General features: G+C 42.0%; 1 protein-coding gene across 4 annotated transcripts in view; it reads left to right on the top strand.

The window, feature by feature from the left end:
* The first annotated feature begins 162 nt into the window (after nt 1-162).
* Nucleotides 163-27,958, top strand: part of RUNX1T1 (RUNX1 partner transcriptional co-repressor 1) — a 152,918-nt gene continuing 125,122 nt past the window's right edge. The window contains exons 1-2 of one of the 4 annotated variants that reach the window (XM_040261097.1): nt 8,013-8,170; nt 26,333-26,505. In XM_040261097.1, coding sequence (XP_040117031.1) covers nt 26,418-26,505 — 88 coding nt within the window. In that variant the 5' untranslated portion in view covers nt 8,013-8,170; nt 26,333-26,417. Of the gene's footprint in view, nt 287-8,012; nt 8,171-16,998; nt 26,506-27,958 lie in introns of those variants that run through there. The other 3 variants (XM_040261099.1, XM_040261101.1, XM_040261098.1) reach the window with 3 other exon arrangements.

The raw sequence follows: 27,958 nt of genomic DNA on the forward strand, positions 1-27,958 counted from the left end.
GGGAGGGAGGAGCGGCGCGCCGCGCGTCCGGGGCTGCTCCGTGTGGAGGCGGCGTCTGGCCGGCGGCCCCGACCCCCGGGCTCCTCGCCCCGCGGCTCGCGGTGACCGGCGCTCTCGCGGCGAGCGCGCGCGCGGGCCCGCGGTCCTGGACGCGCCGGCCCTCCGGGGGCCAGGAGAGGCGCCGCGCCCTCGGCCCCTCGCCCCGCGGGCCGGCCGAGAAGACGGCAAGTTTTCCTGGCACCTCGGAGCCGGTGGCGGATGGTGGGACTCTCCGGCCCTGTGCAGTGTAAGTGCCCGCGGGCGGGCGGGGACTGGGGGCACCGGGGTGGGGGGTGCCCTGGTTGTTGCTATTAATTCTCATTCTGGTGACTGTCCCCTTCGTTTGGGTTGTTCAGCCGGGAGGCTCCGGGCTTTCCCCGTCGCTGAACTAGGGTAGAGCCACGCAGCGGGGCGAAGAGGAGCCTCGAGAGTCGCTGCCCGCTGCGGTGACACTGAACTTCACGGGGCAGCCAGGGGTGCCGTTTTCACGCTCAGATTCTCCGCACTGCTGCTCCCCGTTTTCTTTTCTCTCCATCAAGACAATGTGAGAGCTGGAAGATCATACTTATTCCCACCACCCACCCCCGACCGAACCCCTGGGCAAGGTACCCAGGGTGAGGGTGGCAGGTGGCGTTGGACCCTCATTTCTTTTTTCTTTTTCTAATATTTTTTTAAACTGGAAAGTCTGCTTTTGATGGTGGGAAAACTTAGCTCTGGCATCAAGAGAGGAGGAGGAATCTTAACTTTTGAGACCCGGTGGCGCCTGCGGTCGGGGTCCTTAGAGCAGTCCCCGGGCGCTTTGTGCCCACCCTGCGAACCCGCCCTGGTCTTCTTGGGCACGCGGGGTGCTTGGGTGGGAAGCCCTTGGAAGACAGGCCAAGCCCGCCGCCCCCGAACTCTAGTGAGGTCTCTAGATCCGACTGGCATCCGCGACGGGCTTTAGGGCTTTGCCGCCCGGGCTGGGTGGGCAGCGTCCCCGCGGCCCAGACCTCCGCGCGCCGGGGGCTCCGGCGCCCTGGCCCTTTGGGGGTTCCTTGCGCAGCCTCGATGGGGGCGCCTGTCTCCTCTTCAGAATGGGGAGCCCTGTGCTCGGCAACGGAGCCCCCGCCAGGCGGAGCCCAGACGGAAAGCTGCGTCCCGGGGAAGCAATTCGTTTACCCGGCCCCAGCGCTCTCTTTGGGGGGACAGAAAGGACTGGGGTGATCGGTGCACCCAGAACCCTCTCCCTGGGCGCATCTGACGCTGGCCAGGACCCCCCTTAGGAAAGACAATTCGGTGGGTACAAGGTGCTTAAATCCGTTTTTTTTTGTTGTTGTTGAAAGTTTTTATGGAGGTTGGGGTGGGGTAAGTCAACCCTTGGAAAAGTTTGAGTACAGATTCCAGGAAGTAGGATGTGAACCCAGACTGTTACTAAAAATAGCCCCAGGCGCCCCCCCCCCCCCCGCGCGCTTTTCAAGTTTGGAGAATTTGGCTGCGGAGCCTTGCAGTCCTTGTTTTCCTTATTCCTTGCAAAGCGTCGTGGCGGTTGAAATCTTTTGAGCACAGCTATTCTTCAAGATCTGGGCATCTTAAAGCCCAACTCGCCTCAGCCTGGCACCAGAGTGTCCCTTGCAGGAATAGCCAGTGTCCCCCGCGGAGGAGCTCCTGAAGACCAGGTCCCAAAGTCCAGGGCCGGGGAGTGAAGGTCAGGAGTTGGGGGGAGGCCACTCCAGAGCAACGTGGTGTGCTTCATGTCACTCCTGGCCCCCTTGAAATTTTAACTTCGCTCCCTCTAATTAATCTGCCCAGGGCCTTGATATAAATGGCTGCCCACAGCAGCTGCACATTGATATATCCCCTGATAAAGGTTGGGTTGCTGACCAAGGCGTTTTCTTTTTCTACCTTCTGTGTGAACTGAAATCTGTTTTACAGGTCCCGCCCCCCCCCCGCCCCCCCCCCCCACCCCCGTCTCCTTTTAAACATGTGTCCCATTTTTACGTGCACCCAGTGGCTTTGATTGTCATAACCCTCCCTTTGCTTAGAATGAGAGGGAACCTGGGTCTGTGCCCAGTGAGTCCACACTCGCTAGAATACAAATTGATCAGCTTTTCAGTGATAAACCGTTAGTGTTGGGGGTCTTCTTTAGTTTTTTGCAGCCTTTTGCCTGGACCACGTGAGCGTTTTGTTGTACCCAGTCTCTCCTGTCATACAGTTCCTTAGAAATGTGAATAAACAGAATTGTTTCTTAAACCATCCTGGACCAAACCCAGATGCTTATGTCAGATGTGATGTGTACAAAGAGAAGCAAATTTATGATTCTCTGGATCTTTCCCCATTGTTTATTCTTAATGTCAATTCTAGTTTTAATATTATAGGGGCTTTCAGGTAGCATGCATGGGACAGTCTGATTTTCTTTTTCTTTCTTTTTATGGGTGGTTATTTTTAAAGGGACAGCTGACAGTCTCACCCAGTGTTTGACCTAGGCATTTTTTGCAGCCAGGAAGGATACTGAGGAAGTTGAAGTCTAACATTGCTTTATCTGTACTGTATTTAGCATTTCTTTGGCCTATTCTTTCAAAAGAAAGAATTTCCATGAAATAATCAAGGAATCAGGCTCATTCTGGGTGTATAAAAGCTGACTTTATCTGCGATCATACTAAGAGAAGAACTTTATGTTAGAAGACTTTGTGTAAGCATTCATAATTTTTTGTAAACCATTTAGACAGCAGTCGCTTTATTTGAAATGCTAAATACTGAGTGGGAGAGTTTGAGTATGGAGTTTCTCCAGTGTCCAGTTCATATCTAATAAAAGAAGTGGAAAAAATGGTGCATTTTTTCTTTAATGTTTGGACAGCTCAAAGCAGACCAGAAATCTTTGAAATACTATTTTGCTTTATAGCTTTAGTCCCTGTGACTCACTAATATCTGCTAATAATTTGATTTAAAAATGATCCTTAAAAGGGCTTTCCTAATAAGACACATTCTTCTTGTAGTACAATGCAAACTGCCCTATCAAGTTGCAAGCTGCTGGAAATGGTAGGAGAGGACATGTTGCAGCTACAAGATTGCAGCTTTATATTTTTACAATTTTCCCTTTCTGAAGAAAAGTAAAATATTGTTCTTGATGCTAGATTTTAAGGATGAATTCTTCCATCCAGGGTGTTAGTATAAATATTTGCAGATGAAAGAACACTTCATAAATAGGAAAGAAGTACACAAATGTAAGGTGCCATTATCATTTATTTTATTATAAAAATAGAAGCTTATTTTATTGTAAAAAAAAAAAAAACTTTTCTTTTTTTCCAACATTGAAAAGGGATCATGAGAAAGAAATGCTTCCAATAGGAATGCTGGTCAGTTGTTGTCAGGTTAGGACATTCTTCACTGTCAAATCCTGTTTCTCACTTCTTTGATATGAACATCAGCTGACAGGCACTGAATGCAAACCCTTCTTCATTGAGGTTTTATGCAGGCAGCATAGCCCTTCATAGCAAAGCAGTCTCAAAAATTGGCACCTGCAGGATTTGCATGTGAAAAAAAACGATTCAGTTGCATTTTACTGGAGTCTATTACTGTAAGTTGTGTAGGTTCAGTGAGAAAAGCTATTTGTTGTTTGGACATTTAAAAGTTCTTTGTTTTAGGGACACCTTATTCATCATCTAGTGACCCACAGACTTTATTGATAGCAGAAGCAGGGAGAAGTGATCTCTGGCTTTGTAGAGGTTATTTAGTATCAAACGGTGTTATTTTTAACCGTGTGCTTACAGAGTGCACTGCACGCATGGTTAATTTTTAAAATGTGCCTTAAAATGATGCCTTCATACAACTTTCAGAATCCATCAGAAGTTAAACAAATACATAAAATTAGGTTAACATAAATACTCTGTGAAGACAACCTAGGATTTTAGGAGTTCAGTAAGTTAAAATCTATGATAAAGAAATTAAACATTTCATAGTTCTGAATTTCTTTACTTGTTAAATAATTTGTCACCAAGATGCCTTTTAAAAACACCATATTTGACCCTTTTATGCAAAGTAACTGACAAATATTAAGTCAACTAAAATACCTTTGTGAACCTCAGAATATTATCCATCAATGAGAACATTTCATCCAGAATAAGTTATTTTTTATTATCTAAAGAGACACGTTCCAACTTCACTTTTTTACAGCCATTAATATAAGAGTTCCTAAATAATGTTTAAAGAACAGTGAACATTTTATTAAAGCAAACATTAGTTCAGTTTAATGGAGGTAATTGTAAGTGATAAGACAGAGCAGGTTATCTCTGTGTTGTTTAAACAGAAGGAGCTACTTTGCACCATTTCCAGTAGCCATCTGTAGAAGAGAAGGGTTTGCACCTGTCTGTCCACACTAATTATAGATTAGGGCCAAAGAAATGAAATTCGAGGAGGTTTTCAGCTAATGAAATCCATACAGATTTTATTGTAAATGTGTTTTATGTAAAGAGGGTGATGGTTGAGTTATGAGTGAATAAATTGCTATGTAGCTGCTGGGTACTTGGTTTTGAAGCACAATTCTGCTGCATTAACCTTTGATATTAAAAAAAAAAAAAGAAAGACAAACAACTTAGACACGGATGCTAGTCTTTGTTTGGCATCCATAGCTACAATTTAGTGAGCAGCAGTGAGATTCAGTGTGCAATTTTAAAATGTGCTGTAAAGCAGCTTAAATGTTAAGAATATTCTAGTATTTTGAAATGCAGATGAACTAGAAGGTAGGTTTTAACTTATGCATATAAAGCATTAGGAAATCCAAAAGCTTTTTTTTTTGCATTTCAGTTTCACATACATGAGAAATTAAAGCAAAATGAGTGAGGAATTCATTCTGCAATAAAAGGTCACATGAATCTCTACCACATCTGTTTATAGTAATTATGAACATAATTAACATAAGAATTACAAATGAAATAATGACAAGCTGAGCAATGAGATATTATGCCATAATGGTCATATGTTGGAATTCTCACATTATAGCACACTAGAATTCACATACTCAAAGCAAATGCTAGATTTTTATCTGAATTAATGCTTCAAAACTTATCTGCTTGAGACAGATGGACTTCTTGCTTTTATAGGAAGGTAACCTATTATTAAGAAAAGAACTAGTTGAAATTAAGATTTCTAGTCTCCAGCCTGGCCTTTAAGACAGCTGTGATTATAGAAACCACTTCCTGTTGTACACTTATTCTATGATTGTTCTTGATTATTATATTGCTTTTTTCTAAATTGAAAGCTTTGCAGCAAAGTGTTTGCTTTGGAAGAAAGTCATGGATTCTTCCCATTTGAGAATTGGTTGATCTTTTCTGTAACTGTGAGCCAAAAGTCAGTGAACAAACAAGGTATTAATAGAAATAGTATGCCTTTACAAAACAAGAACATTGGCAGATAAGCTTTTGTGCAGTTTTCTTCATACCTTCAGTGTCTGGATGCTTTTTAAAGAAAAATGTAAGCCTTTTCTGTGGAAGTAGTCCGGCTTTGTTTGTTTTATAAATAGCATTTTTTCAAAGCGCATGTAATGGAAAAATCAGTTGGTGTTTCTAAGATGTATTTTTTACTTCCTAGAGTTGCATTGCATTTATAAACATGTGTCTGTAGTCTTTGTCCAAACTGATCTAACTAATATGTAATAAAGGGGCAGGTATATGTGATTGCACCTGGTTATCCTGAATGCAGGTTTCTATAGCAGCTAGAGAAAAAGTGAAAGGTGACCCTTTATGAGAGCTATAATGATACTCTAGAAGTCTGTTGTTACATTTAAAACATGTAAGAATGACAGATTTCACTCATTTAGAGTGCACTCGATTTGGTAACATTTCCTGCCAAATGGCCTCCTCCCTCTCTTTGCACCCTTCTATAACTATTGAACCTGCTCACTTTTTGAAGATTTACAGAGAAGTAGTACCTCCTTCTCTTCTCAGTGATACCCCGAGGTTTTCCACATGATTGGATTACTGGTGGATTGTGGCAGAGCCCTTTTCATCTGACATTCATTGCCTGACAAGATTTTTCACACATACCCTTCCTCCACCAATGCCTAGCTTTTTGCACTTTACCTGACCTATCAGGTTTCCCTTAATTGTTTTCTTGGGGTGGTGGGAGCTTGGGGGCCAGAGGATCCACTGCTCATAAAACGTTTTGAGCAGTGGATCCAAGTGGTTTGGTGGGGAGTGCTTGATTCAGCAGTTTGCTGTTCTGGTTCAGGGGCTCAGTTGGACCCCTCTTTGTGACCCCTGCCTCTCCTGATTTTCTTAAGGTCTTCTTCAGATTTGTCTCCTCTCAGAGGTGGCTTGCTAGGTCTCTTACACTTTGGTGTTGGTGTTTTTCTCTAATCACTAGCCTTATTCCCCCTCACCCCAAACTATCGAGCCCCCATGCATAAACTGTTTTACAGTCTGAAGTTTCACTGCAGCAGGGGCTACAGTGTATGTCAGGAACAGCTCTGGAGTTTGTTGGCTTCTTTATTCTGAACTCACTCTTCATACTGACATGAGCTTCTTAACTAAGCTTCAGTGCCTTGAAATGCAACATGACCAAATACTCCCTCTCCGCCCCCCCCCCCAATAAAATAACCTTCTTTGCTGCATTATTTGCACTCCATTAAGGATCTGATCAGACGTACACGTTGGCTGACGGGTGCATTTAAAAGGGGAAAGGGGGCTCCCAGGAGACCACTCAGGTGTACCTCCCTGCAGACCCTGATGGGGGTGGAAGAGGCACTCTGGACTGGGAGGAGCGCTAGCTCCCTGCTTGGTGTCTGATTGATTTCCCGGATCTAGGGTGGGGGGAAGAGCTGCGGAGGCAAGCTCAAGCCGGGATTGATTGCCTCGATTTCAAATTCCCACCTCCAAAACAGACTCTCAGATGTACACACGAGGAGCCCCCACCGCCGGCAGTTTCTGGAGGTGGAGCAGGTGTCTGGGAGTCACCTGTAGCTCCCAGTCACAAGTGCGTCCTCTCCCGGTGCCGCTGGCCACGCGAGGTTTCCGCTGGGACCACCTTGACAAGCCCAGGGAGATGCCAGCGTTTGTATCCGCCTCACAGCCATCTCTGTGGATGTGGGCAGGGGGCTGGAATCTAGTCTTGGAGCCAGCCAAGAAAGGGACGAGAACTCCCACTTGAGGTCGGTCGGGAAGGGCTGTATCGCTGCCCGTGAGGACTCCCTGGGTTTGCTGGGCAACTTGGGTCTGTCTGGATGGAGGTCACACGGTGACTGTCTCGTTGTTAAGCTCCTGCAAAAAGCGGGCTCTGGGTGCCCCTCTGACCTTGACAGAACCTCCCGGAATGTTCGCATCCCGGATGCCCCCGTCCGCCATCCCCGGAGCAAGGGAAAAAGGCAGTTTGCTAGTCTGGATTCCCCCCGCTCTCTCTCCGGGTGGGGACAGACTGGGGTAGGGGGGAGACAGGTCAGCTTCGGCCAGCCTGGGGGCGCCTCGCTCGCCCCCTTGCCCCCCGAACCCCCCGCCCCTGCCCTGCCGGTCCCTGCTCCTGCGCTGCAGCCCGCGTCTCCGGTCCCCCCTCTCTCTCTCCCGCTTCCCCTGCCTCTCCCGCGCCGTCTCACACGCACCCTCTGTTTATTTTCCTGCCTCCATCTGGGCCCTGCTGATATTGTAATCACCCCGATGCACGCCGGCTCCGCTCGGCTCCCTCGTGCGCCCGCACACTCACTCACACACAATGTGCCATCCCGACAAGCCTCTGACTTCTGATAAGCTCCGATGTGTGTTTAATGAATACAAAGCCGCGGTCCGGGGGCCGCCTGCGCTGCGGCGGCCGCCTCTCCTGCGCTGCTTTGCCAGAAGGTAATCTCGGCGGCCGGGGGGGCCGGGGGCCGGGGGGCGGGCCGGGAGGAGGGGAGGGGTGGGGGGCGGGATGCAGGGGGGCGCGGGGAGGCGGCCTTTCTCTTTTCCTCTCCCCCTTCCCAAACGATTCAGAAGTCGATAAGACCGGGAGAAGTAAAGATGTACCACGTTATCTGTCGCTCCTCTTAGCTGGCGGAGAGAATTTACATTTCAAGATTAGCAGAGGGAGGAAAGAGAATCTCCCTTTTGTTGTGTGGGGTGAGGAGCAGGCATCAGCCCTGGCCTGGCCGCTATCTCCCATCACCTCTGCTATCCAGACAGGACTCACCGAGGTGAGATTACCGGAGGGCCTTATCTTTCCTTGGGTTTCGTTTTTTTTTTTTTTGCCATTCTAAATAGGTTTAAAGGAGATTGGATAAAGGGGGGGGGTGGGGGGGGGAACAATGGATTACGGTATTGATGGGATGCTGAAGCCTTTGGATGAAGAGGGGAAAGAAGAAGCTGCTTAACAACTTGATTAGTTCCATTTTATTTTGATGTTAAGGTGAGACTTGTGTCCCTTCTTTGCATTCAAAGTCTGTAGAACTTAAGGGAAAATCGCAATGGCTTGAATGCCTTATATTCTTTTCACCCCCACCTCCTGCCCTCCTTAGCACCGTCTCTCTTCTTATAACAAGAGTTTCATTTACCCCTTATTTGTAGGATTGATAAACCGAGCAAAATCGGTTGAGGCTTTTGGAATTGATCATTTGTGTTTGGTTCGGTGTGACATGTTTTGAATGGGTGGTGAATTGATGCTAATGGTAGTACTTGGATGAGTGAGAGGAGCAAATGAAACCTACTTTTAATGTGGAATTAGTTGATTTTGTAGTATGATTTCAACTAGGTCCAGAGGGAACAAAAATCAAGACTGTAAGGTAGATTTGCATGTTGAATTTAAACTATGGGATTTACCCCCCCCCGTTGGAATACGTTTAAAATGAAAATAATTTTAAAATATTTAATAAACCTGTTTAATTTAAAACATGTTTAATACAGTTGAGTGTGTTTAAAGATTACAGTATCAACTTTAAAAGGTTTTTAAAATGGGTAAAAGTGGGAAAAACAATTGTTTTGCTTCCTACACATAGTCAGGATAACTATTTTCATAGGTAAATATGATCCAGTAACTAAGAGCCTAATTAAAATTTGTTTGAAGGCAGGGGGGCATGTTTCCTTGTTGACAGCAGCAGATCGATTGGGTAAGACAATAGAGCCCCATTATTTCACTTCCGTTGACTGAACATATTGACGTTTCAGGTTTGCTCTTACCTCAGTGAGCATGATGAGACACTGAAATTCACAGTCCAGCTGGCCGGAGTGGCACATATATTTACTGTATGTCATTTCTGCCTGGGGTTACCTTGTCACCCAGGCAGAATGGGAATAGACAGCCTGGAATCCTTCAGAAGGGTAGAGTTCTTTTGCTAGTAAACTGACAGAGAACATTTCTTAGGGACATCTTTAATTTCACTTAGGTGTAACAGATAAATATGTGATATAGTTCTATTTGAAAATCTGAGGAGCTCCTTAGCTCTCAGTCCTTGTATTTTACATATAGGAATACCCATTTTCAAGCTTCACCTTTACCTTCCCAGAGAAATTTACATTGAATGGGTTGGTCGCGTCATTCAGATAGGTTGTGCTCAGGTGACATCCATTTCTCTCCAGTTGGGGATATTCAAGCACCTGCTGAATCTGTATCTGTTTAAAGAAATGTGTAAGTCCCCTTCAAAAAGAGGGTCTGGCTTTCCTTTTTCTGTGGGTGGAATATGAAAGCAGAATGTGTGTATTTTACATTCCTGTGACTGAATAGGAAGCAGTATGGATAGATAAAACATGTGTATTCTAAGAGTGACAGAGAAAATACTCAGTATTCTATGTCTTAGTGTAATCTACCCTTTTACACATTTTGCATAGTCTTTGCATAATAAAACAGTTTTAGGCAGACCTTGAGTCAAAGAAATTTGAATTGTATGAAAAGTGAACATGGGAAAAACCAGAAGGGACTTAATGTATTTTTTTAAAGTTTAGTGAAAATATAAAACTATTATGAATATGCCTTATACCCAGCAGTTCTTGTCATCAGGTTAGGCAATTGATGCCCTTTACAACATTTTGAACAAAACTAGTCCTTTATACCATTTTCATGAAAATGTTAGGTTTCTGTTTGATCAGCAGGTGCTGTTGAGATGAAAGCCATGTGTAAATTTTCAGAAGGCCAAAAGTGTCAATTCAGAAAAGGAAAGTGATAAGAGAAAATGCAATCAGTTTTCCTGTTTTCAATTTGTGCAGGATTTGAAGAGCTGTTTTGTTAAACTGCTACATCTGCTCCAATATGAATATTGAACTACTTCCACTAAAAATAACAGCCTATAATTTGGAAGCTACTGCAGTCTTTTGTTAATGTGAGTGGGTTATTTAAAAACAAAAAAACAAAAAAAAAATTAAAAAAAAAAAAGACAATTTTATATTCTGACAATCTCTTGCCTAATGTGCATTTTCATTTGTTGGCACTTTTATCCTCAGCAGATAAATGGTATTATGCAATTAGGACCTCATCTCGTTTGACTATGAAAGAGATTTCCATAGGTGGAAATCCTTGTAATATAAAATGGTTTCACATAAAACAAAATTTATTTTAAAATAACTTGCTTAAATTAAGTTACTTAAATTGAGAGAGTTATTCCTTACATTCTCTAATACTGCAATTTTTAACTTATTGCTGACTATTATAACAAAGTTAACACTATTCCATTGCATACTGGGCATTCTGTGATTTATTTCACCTTTAATATACCTGTAAATGTAAGTTTAAATTAATCAGGGATATTTTACCTAACAGGGCTTTCAGAATAATTTTTTTCATGCTTAAATAAAATGATTAAATTATGCTTGAGTGCCTGCATACAAAAGCTTTAGCTTCTATAGTACTGCTAATCAAATAAGTTTTATGGACAGGGAAAGCACCACATTAGAGAAAAATTGGATGCATTTTACTAGTGACATTTCTAGGAAAGACATGTTTAAAAAATTACTCAATATTAATTAAAAAGAACTCTAACATGAATAACAATAATAAAAATAATACTTTATCCCTACAGAAAGAAAATAAATGGCAATACTAGTCATGCAAAACTGGACATAGAGAATTAAGGTAGAAGGAAGACCTATAAAATTTGGATCAGGTTTAATATTGACTCCATCCACAATTGCAGTTGGGTGGACTTGTGGTATAGTAATTTGTCTAGGGTGAGGCATGATCACTGCTTTGGATCATTTAGAGGCTATATAGCTAGTACCTTCACACTTCAATTGCCAGACACACTCACTCTTCAAAGATAAACTGAGAATATCTTCAGAATGGATACAAGGGAAAACAGAAACTGTGACACATTAGCATATTTGATATTAACAAATGTTTCTTCTGAAACACCAGTCGAAAAAAGAGGTTTTTTGAAGAACAGCATTGTATATACTTGTGAGCACATGTACAACTGAGAATAATTCTTATAAAGAATGTAATTTCCAGTTTGAAGCCCAGTTGTGGCATGTTGTTGCTGGCATAATTTCAGAGATCTGGGTATATTCCTTGGTGGGTATATTCTCTGGTATAGCCCCAAGCACTTTGCCACTCTCGAGAGATGTCACCGGAGTCGTGTATCAGTGAAGAAGGTTTATTTCACAGACACAGCCCCATCATTTTCTATATGGCCTTCTAGTGTGTCGTTTCTGTGTTGAACCACAATCGGTGTTAAAGCCTCAGTACCTTATATGACATGAGCAGGAAAGAGCTTCCTGTGACTCTTTTCAGAATGTCCGTACTTTATCGAGTGATGTTCAGGCTTTTGTATCAGAACCGCTGAGAAAGTAATGCCCTGTGGTTGAGGTTTAAGGTGTGAGATACTTTTGTTTGAAAACGCTTAAAACCATCAGTCTTGCTTAGAACCACTACCATTTTCCCTAACTGTAAGAGACCTACTTCAAGTCCCTCTGCTTTGATAGTTCTAATTGAGGTTACCTGTATAACGGAACTCATGAAACAGGTTGGTTTTTGTGGGCTCCATATTGATCAGGGTCCCTGAGACAAGTCTGTACTTGGGTGAATAGGGTCTCTAGGCTACAGCTCTTGCTGACTGTGGAGAGTACAGGTGTAAAGCTTTCCTGTCCTGTGTCCAACAGTCTGAACACCTCCCAGTGCCTTATGGAACGTGATTGACTAGATGCAGTCATCTTTTAACCCGGGGCTTCGAGGCGTTCGAGGGCTGCCACCTAGTTGTTCGTCTTGGGAGAAGGTAGAGAAGCCGACAGACATTAGGGAGCTACTGTGAGCCTGGCGCTCACCTTCACAGATAGTGTCCTCACTGATTTTAACTAAATGGTTAACCAGCATTTCACTTTCTTCGTTTCAAAGAGATACAGTCCATCACTCTAAAACTAGCTTTAGTTGCTCTTCTGCTTTGACCTTTTGCTCCAATTTGGAAAACTGAGGTTTCCTTATGTTCCCCAAATTTAATTACCTGCTCTGTTCCCAAGTTCTAACAGAGACATATTCTCTGAATACTGGGCTTTATGTGCTCTTCAGCAGTCATGACCTATACATCCACGGTTTTCCTTACGTTTGCCCTTGCCCCCAACCTAGGAATCAGAGTAGGCTCCCAGCTAGCAGATATCCTAGGATATGCCCAAATGTATGCCACTCTGTGTGCCCCTTCCCAGGGGGCGCTAGTGGTAAAGAACCATCTGCCAATGCAGGAGACATAAGAGATGCAGGTGCGATCCCTGGGTCAGGAAGATCCCCTGGAGGAGGACTTGGCAACCCACGCCAGTATTCTTGCCTGGAGAATCCCATGGCCAGAGGAGCCTGGTGGGCTACGGTCCATGGGATCGCAAAGAGCTGGACACGACTAAAGCGACTTAGCACGCTTATGCACTCTGTATCCCTCATCCTCCTGATGCAGGTTTTTCCATGACTGAATGCTGTTCTGTCATCAGAATGCCACCTTCCTGGTGCAGCCTTGGGACCTCTCCCTCTGCTGGTCTCGTTCAGCACTCCAGGGCCGTCTTCGGCTCCGTGTTCTTAGTCCCTGCGGCTTGACCCGTCTCAGGCAGTTTGCTCACTCTACTCCATCTCAGCATCTCCCAGTTGGCTGGGTCCACTTCCTCGTCACGACTAAGAGGAGAGGGAGTCTGGACCATCTTGAACTTACAACTGATTATGTAGCATAAAGCACTCTGTTAGGAAACGAAGGATCTCGTGTGTGTGCATTCCCCGGGACAGGCAAACTGAGGTTCCCCTTCCAGTTCGGTCACTGACTTGCTGGGTGGCCTCGGGTGCACTCCAGCTTCAGGAGCAAATGATGGGCAGACTCTTTGATCACGAGGCTTCCCAGCTCTCATCTATACAGGTCTACATAGCATATTACGAGTAGGCTTTCAGGAATTTCCTGTGGTTAAGAAAATGAAAAAACAAATCCGTATATTTTCATTTCTGAGTTGGGGGTACTACTAATCTGCATATCACTGGGAAACAGAATCAGTGCAGAATGTCCTCAGCTCCCCACTGTTCGTTGTAAAGAAGAGGTGTGGGGAAGACTGTGCCACTTTTCTAATAGCCATCCTGGATCTCAGATGATTGTCTGAGATTTTAGTTGTTACTACAGTCTTTTCAGAGGTGAGTGATGGAGGAAAGAATCTTTCTACAGAGTGAGAAGGAACTAAAACATTTTAGGTCTTGCACAAATAAAACAGCCTGTATACTTGCCCCTCACCTCACCTAAGGTGAACTTGGTGCCTGGGGCTAGGGCTGAGGAACTAAAGGCTCACTTTAGTGCTTACCAGGCTTTTCCTGCACCCCACAGTCTCAAGGTTTGGACCCAAGTCACTGGAGATTTAGAAAATGATCTCTTTAAACCATTTTTTGGAGAGAACCTGGTAAGTAATGGCTTGTTTAAACCAACAAGGGCACCTTATCATTTTTGCCTAGGAATCAGATGTTAAGTGCAAAAGACCAAGAAGCTATCTGTTGTCTGAAGGAACAGTCTGCTGTTGCTTCTAAAAGTGATGGAGAGCCCAGTGACTACCAATGACCCTGATTTTTGTACTTTGACTTAAAAAATGGACCTTGTTAAAAGTTTAATGCTAATTTGTGAAGCTACTAATCATGAACCTGGGCTGGATTTCTTTGGAATTTCAGAACTATTACATTTTTATACTTCTGATTTGATTAAGTCCTTTGTCATCATTCAGGATGGCAGTGGAAACTTCTGCTGTTTACGAGGAAGGACATGGAAGTTACATGAGGTTCATGCGTCTCTAGAAATGGAAACCACAGGAACCACTGTTGCTTCATAGGTTGTAGAAAGTTTTTGCGTTGGCATTTGAAATTTGGTGGGAGGCCAAATTCAAGTTCTTTGCCATAAAGGTGAATGTCTTAAAAGTATGTATGCAGTGAACTGTTGAGACCTGACTTGACTGAATTGAATACTACATCAGAGAAATAATAGAGAAAATGTTACCAGGAGATGTCATGGCAGTTTGTCTAAAGATAAGCTATCCAGAGTTATGGGGCCACTAATGACAGAGGAGACGTTGCCAGACCATTGATGAGCTTAGCTGTGGCCAGCTCTATTAGAGCTCCAGGAGAAAAAATTAGCTGATGTTAGTGTTTGGGACGTCCTGGGACATGCAGGTCAGAGATGAGAGAGGTATTAGGAAAGTAGATGATGGTACCCGCAAAGACTGGCTTAAGGGTTGTGCCAGGGAGCTAGCACAGCAGCATTGCTGCAAGCATTTCAAATGCACATCTAACTTGGCATGTGCAATATCAGCAATTGGGAAGTCATCTCCTACTGAACACTGTAGTAAGCATGGTGCAAACTGTGCTTTAAATACAAGGTCTTAGGAAGCTGGTTGCTCTACTTTGTTAGAACTAGATGTACTATACCCCTTCCCCTAACCTGAACATACAGAAAGATGTGAGCTGTAAGACAGGTCATGAAAGACTGCTAGTTTATTTTCTGAATCTATGCATATGTTATGTACACAGTGATGAGCAAACACAGCTGGGAAGAACAGCAGATGATATTGGGACTGGAACTGTGGTGTTTATCAGACTGATATAGTAATCCTTCTTTCCTGTGAAAGTGTTCAAGTGATGTTAGAATTCTATAACTTTTATCATGTGTCAGGCAAGTATTCTTTATTGCCAAACCTCTTTGCCTACCTGTCACACATTTTCATTCTCATCTCTAGCTAGGTTTATTTAGAAATGATATCCACACTTGACCTCTGATGGGAAACAAATGTGGAGAATGAATTCAAATCCTTTTGTCTGAATCAGGGTAGGTTAGGTGCGTTCAGGTCTAAATGGAAAGTAAATGTGATCAGTTGCCATTGACTTATCCACGTCAAGCTTTGAATTGGCTAGGGAAAGTGGGTGTAAAATATCAGAGAAAAACATAAATGAAAAGCAATAAAGTGAGCAACCCATTAAAGCTAATTTGACTGTCTTAAAGGCATATGTTGTTTGGGTAGCCTTGGTAATGAAACCTTTTAGAATATTTGAAAGAAAATTAAGGTTTTTGCTTTTGGTTGTAAACCTGAAATAAAGTAGCAGTACTTTTCCATATACTACCATAGGATTGAGAGGTGGCGTGGAGGCTGCCCAGTTCGGGTTCAGGCCCTGAGCGCTGTGAAACCAGAATTTTTCTATTCTTTATCACAAATGCTTTCTATATTACAGATACAGAACAGGTAGTAGACCCAGTTCCCGTTGAATGATAAACCCACTCAGGACAAATCAAATAGCTACAAAAGTTGAAGAGGCTTTGTTATTTGCTGGTTAAATGGTATAATAAATGAGATTTAGGAGTGAATTGAAATTTTAAGTTTGTTTTAACAGAGGTAGGATTTATCAAGGCGATGTTATTGTAATGGGGTTATGGGCAGTTATAAAGTAAGAATGGTGATTGGAAAAGGTCTTGGGAGAGGTGTGTTGGGTGGGGTGGGTAGAGGTAGAGAAGAGAATAAATTAATGTGGATCCAGCAAAAAGGACCCTTGGGTGAGGCTTGGGAAATAAGCTGCCAGATCATAAATGTTTGGACTACTATTTGATTTAAGCTTTGTCTTCTCAGAAAACCAGAAGTTTAAAAAAACTTCTGTGTCTAGTGGGACCCCTTAGGATTGGGAAGTGGTATGGAGGCTGCCCAGATTGTTCATCCTCTTAGCACCGTGAAACCAGAATAGTTCTGTTCTTTATCACAGATGCTCTCTATATTAGGTTTTCTAGTTGGACTTTTTTTTTTAAATTGGAGTATAATTGCTTTACGATGTTGCGTTAGTTTCCACTGTCCAGGGAAGTGAATCAGCTACATGTACACGTGTCCCCTCCCACGTGGACCCCCCTCCCATCCTGGCCCCCGTTCCATTGTCTAGGTGTCACCGAGTACCCAGCTGAGGTTCCTGGGCTTCACAGCAGCTTCCTACCAGCTGTCTGTCTCACCCATGATAGTGTATATCTGTCGCTCGATCAAAGAATGCCATGGTAAAATAGACCTTAATAAAACCAGAGCAGAAAAAATAAAAAGGCAACAGGAAATCATGGACCCAGTTAAAGTTGTGTTTCTGAAGACTTGGTCTGATTCTGGTGGGCCAGATTGGCGTGGATGGAATGAGGGAAGACCAAGGCCAGGTAGGGAACTGACTTTGCAGTAGTTTAAATGTTAGATATTTATAGAAGAATGGCCAGGAATGGGTTTGTGGGATAAGGAGGAATAGGCAGATGCTAGAGACATTGCAAAGAAAAATAATTAGTACTTGGATATGGCTGAATTTAGAGAGGGGGAAGTAATGACAACTCAGATTCGATGTCCATTGTATTTACCTTGCCAGAATTTGGGCAGTGAAGTGAAATGAAAGTCGCTCAGTCGTGTCCCTTTGTGACCCCAGGCCAGAACACTGCAGTGGGTAGCCTTTTCCTTCTCTAGGGGATCTTCCCAACTCAAGGATCGAACCCGGGTCTCCCACATTGCAGGCAGATTCTTTACCAGTTGAGCCACAAGGGAAGCCCAAGAATACTGGAGTGGGTAGCCTATCCATTCTCCAGGGGATCTTCCTGACCCAGGAATCGAACTGGGATCTCCCACATTGCAGGCAGATTCTTTACAAACTGAGCTATAGAGTTTAAGGGACAGTTTACTTACCCTTCATAGACTCATACAGTCACAGCCTCCAGAAAGCAGCCTCAGAACCCAACTGAGTATCTCTTGTGGTCCAGCTACTTTGGGAAATGTTAATGGGGCTGTCACTTGGTAGATTTTCCTCAAAGAGTAGTGCTTGCATGGAGGATAGATTACTGATTGTCCTGGGACTTGGCTCCCTCTGTGCTTTGGCTCCTTGCATGGATTTCAAAACTGTTTTTTGAGTGTTCTTCCATTTTGCAGGCTACCTGGAAGAATAAAATGTGATCAGGAGGGCTAGATCTGGACCTTTAACTTTCCACCAGAGCAGCCTATCTGTTTTAAGTATCTCAAGCATTAGCCTTTTGTTTAGGGAATAATTTATAAACATTTCTTTGAATTCTAATATGTAAAGGAGAAAAAGCAGGGACCAGAGTGTAAGGAGTCAAGGAGGAGGTGATGGCAGGGCGGGGGCTATGCTTATTATGCAGCAGTGTGTCTCAGACTCTGTCCTCAGTATCCTGGGGGGTGGGAGTTTCAAGGGGGCCTTTGAACCTACCTTCATTCATTCAGTACTCCAATCTTTGTCTGCAGATCAAATACTTTTTTCACGCAGTGACATTTTCCAAATACACATTAAGTTAGATGAACAAAAGAATTTAAATATTACTAAAATTGATATACTCATCTTTGTGTGTTTCACAGTCAGCAGACTGTAAATGAAATACTATCATGGGTGGGATCACAGTCTTTTGATTTATAATGGAGGCCTCCTATTGGAAAAGTAAAGGAATCCCTTTTATATGTTAAGGGGCAGTATTCAATTCTTGTGATTAAATTGCTCACTGTTAATTGTCCCCCCTATTTAAAGAATTTTAGTTACTGGAGAAAACAACAACAACAAAATGTAGGACTTTCAGGGTCTGGTTCACCAATATAATGTTATTTCAGGGACTTTCACCTTGTATTGTTTAATTTGAAAACACTGGCAATTCTTTTTACACTTTGAACTTAAACTAAAATCAGAGTTTGTGGATAAAAGCTGTCAGAATTGAATCTTTAAGACTTTTTTCTTAAAATAATGAGACCAGTTTATACATGTTAATATGAATCATTCCTGAGATATACTGTGAAATGAAAAAAAGCAGGGAGCAATGTATATATAGTATGCTACTTTTGTATAAAAAAGGTAGTACAAAAGAAATACAAAAGCTTCCATTTGTGGGAGAAGTGTGCATATGAATCTGATAATAGTATTTGCTTTATGGGAAGAAGGGGCTGCCCTGATAGCTCAGTTGGTAAAGAATCTGCCTGGAATGTAGGAGACCCTGGTTTGATTCCTGGGTCGGGAAGATCCACTGGAGAAAGGATAGGCTACCCACTCCAGTATTCTTGGGCTTCCCTTGTGGCTCAGCTGGTAAAAAATCTTCCTGTAATGCCCGAGACCTAGGTTCGCTCCCTGGGTTGGGAAGATCCCCTGCAGAAGGGAAACGCTACCCGCTTCAGTATTCTGGCCTGGAGAGTTCCATGGACTGTATAGTCCATGGGGTCACAAAGAGTCGGACACGACTGAGCGACTTGCACTGCACTATGGGAAGAAAGTGGGGCTGAGGCATTGGTGGTTGGAAGGAGAATTTTTGTTGCATGTCTCTTGGTCTTCTGAGTGTTTTGCAGACCTTGTATCTGTTTCACTCACTGTAAAGTTAGAGACCGTAGCATCAGCTTGGGATGGATGGTTCTGGGATTCTGCCCTTCCTAGGGGAAAGGTGAGGCCCTTCTCTTCTCTACTAGAAAGCAGTCAAGTGGAGAAGTGAAAACACCCAACTCCCCAGTGCTTTGCCACTTGTTGAAACTCCTATTCTTCATCTGAAAATAATTCTCAGCTGGATAGTAATGGCGTGACCCATAAGGTTGTCCAGTGGATTGCGTGAGATGATGTGTGCGAAGCGCAGTACCATTTCAGAAAGACTTGCTTGTGCTTGGCATCTGACTTGACCACTCTCGAACTGGCCACCACTCTCTTCCGGAAGCCCCCTGTAGTATCTTCCCCTCTGTGTGGCTGTTCCTTCTTAGTCACCTTCACTCAACAAATACTTAATGGAGAGTGTGGTCCTGTTTACTGCCTGGGGGATATACAGATGTTCAAGTCAGACAGTGCCCCTGATTTGCTAACCTTCCTCACCTCAGCCTTAATTAAGACTTGTTTCTACAGGGTCCGCTTTGTGCTCTCCTCTCTTGCTAATAAAACTATTCAAATTTCCATGAACTCTCTTCTTCAAGTCAGTTCAGTTCAGTCACACAGTCCCTGTCCATCACCAGCTCCCAGAGCTTGCTCAAACTCATGTCCATAGAGTCAATGATGCCATCCAACCATCTCATCCTCTGCCCCTCACTTCTCCTGCCTTCAAGCTTGCCCAGCATCAGGGGCTTTTTCAATGAGTCAGTCCTTTGCATCAGGTGGCCAAAGTATTGGAGCTTCAGCATCATTCCTTGCAGTGAATATTCAGGACTGGTTTCATTTAGGATGGACTGGTTTGATCTCCTTGAAGAAGATACCTTCTATCTCTTCTTCAAAGATAGAGTTTATCGCATCTAACATTTTTCTGCTATCTGTGTGATTCAGACTTCTCTCCTGATCTGTAAACTCCTTAAAGGTCGGAGCCTGGAACAGTTGGAGGTACTTCTTGATGCTTTAGTAAATGTTTGGTGACAGTTCCTACCTTGAATTCCAGTTATTTACTTAATACTGTCCTCAAATATTTCATTGCTAAGACCAAAGTGAAATCTTTGTTTGCAAGATCATGTCATATCTTTCCCAGTCCTTTCCCGCCTTGGCCCCTTTTTATTGTGTTCTCTTGTCATAGAATGTACAGTTTATTGCCACCATATTTTACCTTTAAGTTTTAGCAACCAAAAAGCACTCCCATGGATAGCAGCCCTGGGCAATCTGAAGTGCTTAAGTAACCTGTGTGTTCGTAAATGCACATCTTAACCTGTTTTCTTTCTTTTTTTACCCTATGGCTCATAATTGTACTTTGTGTAAAGGATGAGCTCCCTGAAATTATACACAGAACGTTGTATGCATGCACATATTTCTGAGCTGGAGCTGTCCCTTGGGTCAGGGACCCAGCAAGGCTAAAAACCATCTTTGTGACTCCCAGCTTTCCTTCTCCCAAGCCCCCCTTTGACCCCTTAGGTGCTAGGGGCTCCTGTTGGTGCTTCCTTGGGTTGCCATGTCTGTTTTCTGGACAGATCTCAGGCTGAGCACTTCTCCTGAGTACTCTAACTCCTTCTCCCTGTCTCTCTCAATTTGCCAGATGTATGTGGGGGAGGAGGTCCAGTGAAGGCCTTCATGGAGTGCCGATCACACGTTGCCTTGTTTAATGCTCACCTGCGAGTGAGCTCATTTGCAAGTCACTCCTAGAGGCTTCCTCGCCTGCCCGAGAGATCACCCTGCCTGAGTGGTGGGCTGAGGTCTGAACCAAGGTTTTCTGACTCCCAGGCTTCTCTGTTCTAGAGCTCACTACCGCTCTGTTGGAAGTCATCAAATCCTAACGTCCCATTCTTTTTACCCATGGACAGAGCCAGCCACAGAGACTGCAGTTGGGAATTAAAATGGAAAATTGTCAAAACTTCTCACTGTGCTTAGAAAAGTTACCGTTTGGAGTACAGAACTATAGCAACAGCTTTACGTGTTTCTGAGGCAAGGAGAGAGGGAGAAAAGAAAGGAAAGAAAGGAAAGAGAGAGAGATCAGCTGTTGAGGAACAGCAGCAACCAGACCATATTTGCAGTTGGACAAACACAGATGTTTTTTTTAGCCGTGTGGCCATCAACCACAAATGCATATACTTTCACAGTCTTGTTTTTCTTTTGTGTGGAAGTTTCCGGGATGGAACAGATGCCTTTATGTGGAGAAACCAATCTTTGGAAATAATTGGTTCTCTCTTTGCTTATCCTCTAGATGATCTTGATCTTCACAGATGAAATTAGATGAGGAAAAGAATCATGAAACATTAGCTTGTGGTGGTTTATTTTTTTCCACTGCAAAATGTTTAGGGACCTGCAGCTTACGTCCACATATTTTGGTGGTGTTGACTGATCAGAAAAGATTTTTGTGATTACACTAGGTCATTTTTGAATTGTGACCTAGTGCTTTTAATGCTTTAAATGATAATATTAAAATAGGTATTGCCTCCTTTCTGCTCTCAATTGATTGTCTCTTCTTTCATCCTGGTGAGTTAGGTATAATCATCCTGTTGTAGAGATTTACATCTAAAGCTTAGAAAGGTTAAGTGACTTGTTTCAAGGTCAAATAGCTCATAAGTGTTAAGACCTGAAATTCCAGTCCATCTGTGTGGAGTGGGCTTCTAAGTGGTCAGTGTAGCTAAGAAAGAGTCATTTTAGGAGATTTTATTTTATTGAAGATTATATCTATATCAGAGGAGAAATTTTAGAGCTTCCTACTATTTTCAGTTGCCTGGTTTGTTAACTTATTTATCCTATGTTGTCACCTTAACTAAAAATAATTCATAGATCAGTCACCTGCCTTCTGTTTGATTTTTTTAATCTTTAAATACTGAAGTATTTTAAAATATTTTAAAGTATCTGAAGCATTTTAAAATAGTGCTTTATCACAATAAGAGGAAGAAGCTGGAAGAAAGACAAGGTAGCATAAGTTATCTTTTATTCCTTTGTTCCCTCAGTCAGTATTGAGTGAACTCCTTCTATGAGTCAGGCACTGGGCTTGAAGACTGTTGATTAAACCTGGCCCCTCTCATGGCCGTTACAACAAAATGCATACGTTGCATCAAGGTATGGTGATGAACAGGGAGGCCTGGAGGGCTGCAATTCATGGGGTCGCAAAGAGTCAGACACGACTAAGCGACTGCACTGAACTGAACTGAAGGTCTGAAGACAGAAGGAGAATAAGATGGGATCCCTTTCCAGAGCAGGAAGCCCACTTGGTAAACTCAACTGGGGGATAAGTGTATGCGTAACAACCTTAAAGGTTGTATGGACTTAATGCTACTTGCAGTCCTTAATCGTGGTTTCCTAGTGCTTATTCTGGGAGGAAGGGCTGGCTTCTCAGCTGTGGACGCCCTGCGTGATTTCCATAGCGGCCTGTGTTTGTACCGTATTGATGGGAATGGGCTTGTATGACCAGTTTCTGGAAGATAAAGGTTGCCCAGCCTGATATAGACCATAAATGCTGTTACAATTTAAAGAAGAAAGAATGATTGTAGGCCTTGAAGAGTTCTCGGAAATGTTTGTGATGGTCATTGGGTGTGAATTGGACCTTTATAGCATTTCATTAGGTGAAATTCATCTCTTTCATTCTCTTTAGGTGGCAAGTAAAGTTTGAAGTATGGAAGATAGAGTAATGAGCAAAAGAGACAAGACCCCTGCTCTAATAGACCTTATAGTTTAGGAGTAGGAGGCATACAATAGAAACAGTTGTAAGATTATTCACCATAGTGTTAAATTCAGTGAAGACAATTAAAAAACCAACATTGGAGAGAATGGTGGGGGGTGCTTCTGGTAGTGGAGAGACTTTACTTTGGACAGGAGGGAGACCGTCTCTGAGGTTACACTTGAGGGAAACCTGAGTTGAGAAGAAGCTAGTCATCTACTAGTCTGGAGGAGTTAATGGACAAATCCATAAAGATGAGATGTTGCGTTCTATGGGAGTTTATCCACTGAAGAGCCGCACCCTCTAAGGGGATGGATGGAGCAGAGGCTGAAAAGGTGCAGATTAGTGTCAAATCATAGTGGGTCTTGAATGTCAGAATGAGGCGAGAAGAAGGACTGTGTGTATCTATGCATATATCAGGGGGTGAAGAGTTAGAAGAAAGGAGGAGACTCAGGATGGGTATATGTCATAGAAGCTGAAGGAATCTTGTGCAGTTGGAGTATTGAAATTTAGTTCATGTGACCTCTGATGGTGCTGCTGCTGCTGCTGCTGCTAAGTCGCTTCAGTCGTGTCCGACTCTGTGTGACCCCAGAGACGGCAGCCCACCAGGCTCCCGTGTCCCTGGGATTCTCCAGGCAAGAACACTGGAGTGGATTACCATTTCCTCCTCCAATGCATGAAAGTGAAAAGTGAAAGTGAAGTTGCTCAGCCGTGTCCGACTCTTAGTGACCCCATGGACTGCAGCCTACCAGGCTCCTCCGTCCATGAGATTTTCCAGGCAAGAGTACTGGAGTGGGGTGCCTCTGGTAAGGGACAGTCAAATAACAGTGTCCCAGTCATTTCCTGTTAGAAGTTGAATGTAGTCCTAAGTGAGGCTGTTTCAAAGCAGGGGGATATAGAATTGTCCTACAAATGAGATTGTGGAGGCCTTGACAGGTGTAGGTTATACATCCCAGTACTAGGGGCTGTGCTTACTGAGATAAAATGTTTTCTAAGTTGGTTATGATATCGCGGGTTCCTTTTGTGGAACAGAAAACTAATTGTACTTTTATTAAAGTAAAGGGACGGTCTTTATGTTACAAGATGTTTTTGTGAAAAGGAAACAGAAAAATTAAGAGTTGATTCACTTCAGACTGATAAATAGAGGTGTGTTAAATCTTCATTTTTGGAATAGCTATGTCTTATTTACTAAAGGAAAAAATGCCCCAAATGTTGATGTAATTCTAAAGAGAAATGTGTTTAGGCAGTGAAGGGATTCCTGGCAGTGATTGAGAAACACAGTAATGGGGAACTGCACTTGATCGCTTTTGAGGTTGAGTCTGATGTGTGTAGTCTTTTACATCCTATTAAAACTTTGAAAGATAAACTGATACAAGAAGGATTTGCCAAGGCCAGCAACTCTTCCTTTTAAAACCTTGGCTCAGTGTACACATTGAAGGGATGGGGGAGTAAGATAAAAGCATTATAAATATGAGGTTAACTGAATTCAAATAGAAGGTTCTCTCAAGTTATTGCATTCCTTAGAAAATAAATACATTGCACATATGGTTAAGATTGATCAAAAAAGTATTCTGTGTGCCAGTGATTACATTCCCATCTGTGATTAAGAGTTTCTGTCTGCATCTGGTTTTCACATTATATTTCTGTAACAAGAATCCTTTATATAGCAGAGTTCACTTTCTGTATTTTCTATTAGCTGCAGCTTGAACTACTGCACGGATCGCAGATTTACACATGTGGTTTTCATTACTTCATACCATTGAGAAAAAGTAATATTTGTTTGGGAATGTATGTTTTCCACAATTTCCATGGTAATACAACATGTTGAGCCTTTTTAATAACACTCTTGTAGAACTACAAATTGTTTGAGGCATTCTACTCTTGGTAGAGTTTAGCTTTTAAACTGGTCTCAGTGTATGTTCGCTTCATAATGAGATTTTTGCAGATTTAATGGCTGAGGGTTGGAACAAAGCAATATTAAAGATAGAGAAATTTCAGTTGCATGTGATATAGACTTTAGTGTGTAAGTATCACAAATAATCCAAATGTGTATGCTTTAGTACTCATTACCATTACTCATTTTATTGTTATTTTATATCAAAAGACCATTTATTGTGTTGGAGGTATGAAGCACAAAGTAATACTCCAATCATTATTTTGAGAAATCCAAATCTTAGCGCCCCTGTTTTTTTTTTTTTAAGTGAATTATCTTATTGACTGATGTAATGTTTCATATATAAGAATTGTTGAGTAGGAAGAATCCTCAGGGGTAACTTGAGGTTTACATTGTATATTACCTGAATGTATATTTGTATGCCATGTTAACATTTAAGAAAAACATGTACACTGGAAATACTTTGTAACACCATCTTCCTGCCAACTTTTCTCCATTCACTTCAGAATACTCTGATTAAAACAGACACATGTGAAGTTAAAAAGTGAAACAATATATTCTATACTGGGAGATCAGTTATAATTGAGAGATTTATCTTATAAAAGTTTATCCACATGGTAGTTTTATGTGCCTCAAAACTGAGACCCACTATACCATTTCTGATAATAAACCCAGACAGTAGTCTGGTGTTTAGCAGTCATGAGAAGAAGGAAAAAGACTTAGTCTCTAGGGGATTTGTATGTACTTGGCTTCCTTCATTTGTTTAATGGAGATTTTTCAATATGGCCCACATAGGTAGGATTTACTGTATCAGGCTCTCCAGTGCTTTTTGTTGATGTTGTTGAGGCACTAAATATCAGAAATCATACCCGAATCTAAGAAAAGTATCCATTTTCTTCTTTTTTCCCAATAGTACTTATGTATCTTCTGTTTGCAATATATATATATATTTAAATTTTGCCATTAAGAATGAGAACTGATTACATGATAGACGAGTCATAATTTTGTATATAAAGGGCATTTGCTTTTTTAATTTATTTATGTACATTAGAGCATGTATAGTCACCAATTTCCATTTCTGGGGAATAGTTTGGTCTCTTAAAAAATGGCAATAATAGCCTTAGTAATATTTTGAGACTGCTTTTATAAACCTATGCTTTTGCATTTATTGAGTTATTGCTTTATGTGCATATGATTGTGGTGGATTTATATCTCATGGATTATTAGAACTAAATAGTAATACTTGTTCTATTCAGAGCAGTGGTGGTACTAGTAATAGTAGGTGAGTAATAAATAGTGGGTGTTTGGGAATGAATGAACGAACGAACGGTAAGCCTGACAGATCCAGGAGGACAAATGAGGCTCTCTGGATTGCTTTAGGGAAAAATAAAAAGCAGTAGAAGTTGGTTTATTTGGTGAAACGATTCACTAACAATTGCTGTTACTAATATTTTCAAACTGGTTGGTTGCATAAAGATGATTAGTTACCGCTATCAGTTGTTTCGAATGATGGCAGTATGTAAATTTCAGAACAGTGAAACAATGGGGATATCACGTTGTTTGGAAACACGATTTAACTTGCATGTAAAATTCCAAAAAAAAAAAAAGAAACCACAACAAAAAACGCAGTGTCTAAAAGCATTTTCTGAAGAAACTATAACTGACAGATTAATTTGTAAAAAATAAAACAGGTAAAATCTAATGTGTTCTTTTAAGATATTGATATATGTATGTTTTAGACCCAACTTGAGGAAAGAAGAGTAGTATCCCGCTTTGAGTCAAGATGATTGGAGGATTTAGAGCCTTGGAGGAAATCAGAAAATGGGAGTTGTTTTGGATTTTTCTAAAATTTAGAAGGGCTTGTATCTGTTTCTTAAACAAAACTGGCCTAGTATTTTAAGTAGATGGGTGTAAATACTTCAGACTGGTTGTGATATATGCGTTTTTTTTCCCTTTGTTGTTGTCAATAGAAAAGATTGATCTCTGGGCTGGTGAACATAATATCTGTCCCAGTCAGAAAAGGAGAGAGGAAATTAGCAGAGCGATTGGTGGAGAATGATATCTGTCAAAAGAAACACTTGGAGAGCACTGAGTTTAGTAATAGGTGACTGCCGGAAAAAGGGGAACTTTGAATATTGTCAAGGTAAGGAACAGACAAATATTTTGACTTTGTGATTTACTTACATGCCAAAAATCAATCTTTTGTTTTTGTTTTTCCTAATAAATTATTCTTGTGAAGATTTTTCTTTATTTTTCTAGTGCTGGTTGATAAAAATATTTGTATTACATATTTTAAGAAATTGTCTTTGAAATCTTTGGATGTGGGATTGGCTGTGAGATCCCTTGTTTTATAGCAAATGATTAAGTACCAATTTTGTTTTTACCCCTCTTCTTGTTGCTGTGCTTCTTGCCATGTTTCGTAATACATCTGTTATAAGATGTACTTGGAGTTAAAGAGTAAAAACTATGCCACGATTTCTGTGTTTATTGTAACAAGAGATGGTATTTTCTGAAACAGTTTGTTGACTAAAGAGGGAAAAATGCTATTCAATTTATTGTTTCTTCTGTTTGATTTGGATTAAAAAAAAAAAAAACTTGTGGGTAAATGTCCTTTTCTAAGCAGAATTCATTTTAATGTGTCCATAGGCACATTAAAAAAAAAAGTGATATCTAACTTTAGGAAAACTGTAAACAAAGTGTAAACTGTTTCCCAGTTGGCAAGTGACTTCTTAAAGTCTGCAACATTTAATAATTAAGGACAGCCCTGTATTATGAATTCCAGAGAGTTGATGCCTCCAGCAGCCAGCTCTGTTTCAGGCTTAGTGGAATGGAACAGAAGTACAGATGACTAAAGATAAACCATGCTAAGAAAGGATTGAGAGGTAACGCAAATGTTCTGTGATACTGGTTGGCACTTCGGTGATTAGGAGGGGGTTTTTGAGGTCCTGTGACTGCCTGCTTGACTATATGGAAAAGAGGGTAGCAAAATATTTACCTTTCATGGCCAGTGTTCTGGAAACACAGACGCCCCCCACCCCCACCCCCAGCACACACATAACATCTACTCTTGTGGTTCCTATGAAGACTTACTGGTTTGTTCTTCAAGTTTCCGAGAAGGTATTGGCAAATGAGGGTGTTTTGTTGTTGAAAGTCCAGAGAAAGTGAAATGATTCTCTGTACAATTATAGCCTCCTTTGAGATAACCTAAGTCATGATTTAGTTTCTGTCTGTATTTGTCTTCATTTCCCCCATCTCTTGTTAGGATGTTCTTCTACCATAATTAGTGAGAGACATCAATTCAAAAGAGAAGACAAGGAGTTCAGCCTACTGAGTAGCTGAGACATCTCTCACTTCTGCTTCTGTCTTCCTACCAACGTACTATTGTTACTAAAAATTAATATTTTGCGAACTCAAATCTTTGTTGATTAGATTTCTCAAGTCCAGAGAGGAGGGAGAGGATGAGACAAATGGAGAGAGTGGATGGAAACATATATACTAATGTATGTAAATAGAGAGCCAATGGGAATTTGCTGTATGATTCAGGGAACTCAAACTGGGGCTCTCTAGTAACCTAGAGGGGTGGGAATGGGTGGGAG

Source organism: Oryx dammah, unplaced genomic scaffold (genome assembly GCF_014754425.2).
Source record: "Oryx dammah isolate SB20612 unplaced genomic scaffold, SCBI_Odam_1.1 HiC_scaffold_19, whole genome shotgun sequence".
NCBI classification, from domain to species: domain Eukaryota; kingdom Metazoa; phylum Chordata; class Mammalia; order Artiodactyla; family Bovidae; genus Oryx; species Oryx dammah.